A 6,106-nucleotide genomic window follows, 5' to 3' on the forward strand; every position below is an offset into this window, starting at 1 on the left:
TTAATCCATGCATCAAACTTTTTGTTTGTGTTAAGTACCCTTTACATGAAAGCTTAAAAAAATGTAAAGTGTGGAATCTTGGTTGAAGAAATCATGCTGAGGTATAAAGGAACATTTTGACTGCCTCAAATTTTTCATCCAACACCATGTCCTCTCGAATAACATTGTCAGGTAACTGTAATTGTTCCATAGCATCATCTTCATCTGGAATGTCTGTATTAGGAAAGTCATCCAGGGACAGCCCATACTCGTTTAGTCCTTTTTTTAACTGTTCTTTAAGGGAGAATTCTTGAGATAATATACCTTGTATTGCAGAGCTGTTTTTGCTGCTATTTGTAAGAGTTCCAGTAATAAACAGCTGTTCTGGGGTCTGGTTTCCCTCTGTTCTTATGGAATGTTGGTTCCAGGAGCTGTGAAAAAGGGAAAGTCGACGATTAATTTCCGGCAGATATACAAAGTGCAGAGCTAACATGTCATTTTGATTGTTTATATCCAATTTCCCACTGTCTTCAAGAGCATAGAATGTGCTATAGAAGAAGCTTGTAACTTGTGTGTGCACATCCCTCCACAATCTTTCGATCCTCTGGTTGTGCACAGATCTCCCTGTAGGTGCTCTGTTGTTTAATGAAGCATGAAGATAAACTATGCACCTTGAAAACCCATCTACACATCCATGTGTAGTAATTCCCCACCTGAAATTAATAAAAGAAATGTATACATGATGTATAATAATTTAAATAGATCAGCAGAAATTAATAATAGCTAGCATCAGGAAATCACCAACCATAGGCTTCTGATGATGCAGAATATAGAGCTACAAACAATCTTTTTGCAGAGGAGAAGGATGGGGTAAGGGCTCAAGTACATGTACAAAATATACTCTGAGAGTAAAAGCAAAAAATATGTTACAAATGTACTATTTGTACTTTGATTTTTATTTTTCTGACAAACTTTTTCAGTATTATTAATCTCACCTTTTGGTCAATTTCTGATTTAAATTTACTGGAAAGATCGACCTATTTTAAGAGATTTGACATGGGAGTAAAATGTTTGCACAATATGTGTATCTACCTGGCCAATTTCATATGACCATCCATGTGCCATAAACTATTGGGAGTTGGTACTTTGTATACCCTTCTGGAGATGGGTTTCTTCTTTTCCATTCTATCTGCTAAAGATGAAAGGGTCTCGCGAACTCTTTTCCTCTGTACATAAATTCCTTCAGCAAGAAGGTATCCATGCATCATCTAAATGAAAAAAGAGTATTATTTCTAAAACACCATTACTTATACAATAGTAGAAACATGTATAGAGCTATCAAGTGTGACTAGTGGGTTTGCTCCCCCCCCCCCCTTTCTTCCTTTTTAGCTTACTTGAGCTGAGCAGAAGGCTCAAGAGGGTTTCTTATCAAAATTTGTGGTTGTTATTGTAAACTTCTCACATTTTCACCTTATTCTCGAGAAACGAGGGCCAATTTCTACCAAACTTGCCACAAAGTTTCCGTGGTTGAAGGGGATCCAAAGGGAGATAATTATGAATTGGTGAAAAATTTGGTTGATATTGGCCCAGTGGATCTTGAGCAGATAATAAGTAAAAAATGTGAAAAACAAAGGGAGAAACCAGATAAAAAAAAAGAATTGAGCCTCTAGCTCACGTGAGCTAACAGACTTCTGCCTTTCAATTGCTAAGCAGAGTATAAATATTTTTATTATTACCAAGTGTTTATTGCTCAATTTTAGTGTATATTTTGTAAAATCATGACGGTGTAATCTGAATTTTGAATTTAAATCACTACTTTCTTATACACAGAAAAATTACCTTTATTCTTATGCATCAAAATAATATGTTTTTTATGGAAAATATATTTCATAATAAATTGACCTTAAAAGTTTTTTAAACAATATTTTGCTTGTTAAAAGTTGGTATATATAATAATTTTTTCATTAAAATAGTAAGTGATCTAATAGCTGTATCATGTTTCACTAACAGGCATGCATCATCAGAACAAACTTAGATGCCTCCTGTCTCATTTGATCTACCGATCCACACCTGTAAACATGACATGATGCAACTCTCTAGACCAAGTGAACTGTTGCTATAATACACGTACAGTGCAGATATATCACATTTATTAATAAATAGTTACATTTTTTAAATTTGTCATGCATATTCTGTATATTTTTTCTTACCTTTTCACCAGCAGCTGGAAAGTCTTTATGTATTCTGGAAACAACTTCCAACAATTCATCATGTGATATACTTGAATATTTTTTTCTCTGTTGCAATCCTAAAGTTTGTAGCTTGGTGTAAATTAAGGACTGAGAACATCCAAAACTTTGAGCCATTTCTTTTGCTGTGAAGCCTTTCTTCTGCAAGACGACAAGATTTTCTCGTGTAATATCCAATGCAGGCCTTCCAACTAGATAATAAATTATAATATAAAAATGTTAGTAGTTCGAAGTGTATAGCTATATATGCAAGTAAATCTTTGTCATGTCCAGTTGGAACTGATACATTTAGATAACAAGAAAAGATGAAGATGAACTTTTCATCAATGCTCTTAATAGTTATTGTGCAAAAACAATTTTAAGTAAAGAAAAAAAAAATCAAATGATAATTAAATTTTCATGTGAAAATTAGCCAGCTTATACCATGGTTATTTTAAGAGTAGGTTTTAGATACAGTTGTAAAAGATATATAGTATCTACTACATCTAGTATCCAAATATGGGCTCTAGTATTACTATTAAGGAGGAATGCCACATCCAGATTTTTATTTCAAAGATCTTTAAAATATTCTTATAAAGTTATGGTTTCAGCACTTAAAGGACAATATCAAGTCTTAATTATTTATATGATTTCTTTTCATAAAAAATGAAAAAAAAAAATGTTTCATTTGTAAATAAGATAATTTAAAGCTAAAAATCTGCCTTCTTAAATATTTAAAAGAATATTTAAATTAAGAATTTATTAACGGCAAATGTTAAACCATAAAATGCCAAATTTGCAAAAAAAATTACTTTCTCTGAAAATATGCATTTAAAAATCTTATTAAATAATTAAGAACTTATACTGGTTTTTCAATGCTGAAACCCTAGTGTAAAAGGGATGACCTAAAGATCTATAAAAGAAAAATCAGAGGTGACATTTTCTGCTTAACACCTTTTAATATTTATAACTAAAAAAAAATTTTTTTTAAATGAAGAAAGGTGACGTAGAAATAAAATCGGGATCGGGATGATAAAATGGGCAATATGATTTTGTTAACTTTTCGAAAGATTGAGCCTTAAAATAAACCAAAATCATAATAATTGTTACTTCTTTAATAAATAGAGTGATTATCAATTATTGAAAAAAATAAAGCCCGTTTTTTTTATATCTATGTATATAGTGACCCTAACTACATGTACGACACTACCATAACTCCGTCACTTTTGGGGTATTCGGGTATACATGTTCTTGGCTTACTTATTGATATATACATGTATATTTTAATACTTAAACGATGCCTTTTGCAAATATATTGCACACACACACACACAAATAATATATAATTATATATATATATATATATTGTTAATTTACCTTTATTTCTTCTTTCATCTTCGTTGTTGGTGCTTCCCTCGTTTCCCTCCATGTTGAAATGTCTTCAAGGGAGCGTTCATTATTTTCAACAACACAAAACGAATTGAACCTAGGTATAATTGAATTGTACCTATCTTCAAATCCTTTGTAGATATGTCTGAATTGAACCTATCTTCAAATCAATTGTACCTATCTTTAAATGAATTGTACCTATCTTCAAATGAATTAGAGATAGGTATAATTCAATTGAACCTATCTTTAATTGAATTGAAGATAGGTATAATTCAATTGTACCTATCTTTAATTGAATTGAAGATAGGTACAATTATTTAGAGATAGGTATAATTATTTACAATTGTACCTATCTTCAATTCAATTGTACCTATCTTTAATTCAATTGTACCTATCTTCAAATGATTTGAAGATAGGTGCAATTAATTAAAGATAGGTAGAATTATTTGAAGATAGGTACAAATATTTGAATATATGTTAATTTGGCGTTCCATATGAAAGTGTCTACAATACAGCAATTAAATATACACAGAAACAGAGATGAAAGAAGACAGAAAGAAATCTGACAAGAAACAAATAATGTCTCTATCTGCGTCTGTCACCAGATCAGGGAGTTCGATGTACCAGATGTTGATGATGTATTCCATGTTTCACCAGATCAATCAGATAGACTCTGGATCAGTGACAAAGAGGGTAATCTTGCCCAAACAGATCTACACGGGAATGTGATACAGAAGATAAAAACTAGTGGTGAAATAGAAGGTTTCCACACAGTCACACAGGCTAGGCATCTGATCTTTACTGACAAAAACGAGAAAGTCATCAATAGGATTACAGAGGATAATAATATCCCTGAATTCATTAAAACTGGAGACCACATACAATATACTCCTCCCACATCAACGGGGACTTACAGGTGGGGATGATAATGAGTGAGATGCAGTTTATCTTAAAGACTAAAGTGACCAGGTACAACGAGACAGGAAAAGAACTACAGAACATACAGAGGGATTACAAAGGACAGGAACTGTATAGTGAACCACAATACCAGAAAACATCAATGGCGATGTCTGTACGTCAGACAGGGAAAAAAAGTAGTTGTTGTGAATAAATCAAGACAACACAGGTTCTCCTACACAGGTCAAAAGTCAAGGTTCTATCCCTACGGAATCTGTACTGATGTCATCGGTCACATCCTGGTGTGTGATAGGTACAGTAAGTTTGTTCACCTCCTTGATCAGGATGGTCAGTTCTTGTCTCTATTACTCACACTACAACAAGGGGTACTGTATCCCCGTAGTGTGTGTGTGGATGATGAGAACAATCTCTATGTAGGAGAATGTGAAACCAACACACTGACAGTGTACAAGTATCTCCAATGAAAGAAATTATTCAGTTAGTTACATGTATATTTATGATTACATATTTCAATCTAAATCATACATCTTGAGTTTTGTTTATCATATATAAAATGAAAATTTAAGATAACTTGAAAGAAAAAAAATTGTTTTGATTTACACAATCAAATTGCATGATTACTTTAAAACACAACTTTGAAATTAATCGATTAAATGGTATAATTATTTCTTTAACTTATTAAATATATTGTACATAGTACTAGTTTTGTAGAGGTAATTGATTTTTTTTCTGTGAATTTTACACTCTGAATAAAAATAAGTTTAATGAACATATATTATTCCACTTGGTTTTCTTTTATGTTCACATCAATGTGTTAATGTGTATTTAAGTTGCCTACATAAGAGCAATATATGTATATTTCATTTTAAGTTTTAAAGGAAAAGTGTATTCACTGTCACTAAGTTATATAAATGTATAAGGTATTTTCAATTTTGTTTTTAAATTCTATATACATTTGTGTAAAAGGTTTATTGTAATTGATTATGTAATAGTAATTAAGTGACATCAAAAACAAGATATTGGAAGGTCAAAATGAAGCACAGTGATTGCTTATCAGTAATTTGGACTTGGTATGTACCGTAAATATAAATTTGAAACTAAGTTTTGCTTACAGAGGTTGTGGATGACCAGAAGATAGACCAACACCTACTCATTAATCAAAAGATCAAGATCATTGTATTCTAGCCTAGGATATATCCTTACCAATGATCTTGAATATTTATGTAGAGTACTAAAACAAGACGCCCATGGGCCACATAGCTCACATGAGCACTGTGGCTAGAAATAAAAGCATAAATCAATTTAGTAGTGAAAAGCTTTAATGTATAAGTGGTCCCAACCTAAACCTAAAAAATGGTTATGATTTGAAATACCTTGAATCTACACTACTTAAGAATGAAATTAGATTAGATTATGTAATATTTCTTTGACTTACTGTGACTTATTTTCCTATAAGTCTGAACTTTCATTTTGACCTCACCCTACTCCGGGGGTTATAATTTGAACAAAGTTGAATACCATATTCCATATCAATATGACCAATCATGGCTTTTTTGTTCTTGAGAAGAAGATTTTTTACGATTTTTTTCCTA

The 6,106-nt window shown here is 31.7% G+C and overlaps 1 protein-coding gene across 1 annotated transcript; it reads right to left on the minus strand.

Moving 5' to 3' along the window:
* Positions 1-12: 12 nt before the first annotated feature.
* LOC134231672 (uncharacterized) lies at positions 13-3,636 on the minus strand. Its single transcript, XM_062713652.1, has 4 exons — positions 3,585-3,636; positions 2,190-2,419; positions 1,072-1,247; positions 13-692 (listed from the first exon to the last, which is right to left on the minus strand). Exons 1-4 carry the CDS (start codon positions 3,634-3,636, stop codon positions 92-94), a joined length of 1,059 nt encoding a protein of 352 aa, XP_062569636.1. The 3' UTR covers positions 13-91.
* Between the last annotated feature and the right edge of the window lie 2,470 nt (positions 3,637-6,106).

This window comes from Saccostrea cucullata, unplaced genomic scaffold (assembly GCF_032062105.1).
Source record: "Saccostrea cucullata isolate Sc308-1 unplaced genomic scaffold, CSIRO_AGI_Scuc_v1 ctg4377, whole genome shotgun sequence".
Taxonomy (NCBI): domain Eukaryota; kingdom Metazoa; phylum Mollusca; class Bivalvia; order Ostreida; family Ostreidae; genus Saccostrea; species Saccostrea cuccullata.

Excerpts from the sequence above, each read along its gene's own strand:
- LOC134231672 (XM_062713652.1), bottom strand. The coding sequence starts at position 3,636 with ATGGAGGGAAACGAGGGAAGCACCAACAACGAAGATGAAAGAAGAAAT. Across the intron at positions 2,420-3,584 it reads AGATGAAAGAAGAAATAAAG|TTGGAAGGCCTGCATTGGAT; the intron begins GTAAATTAACAA and ends TTTATTATCTAG. Across the intron at positions 693-1,071 it reads GGTCATATGAAATTGGCCAG|GTGGGGAATTACTACACATG; the intron begins GTAGATACACAT and ends TATTAATTTCAG.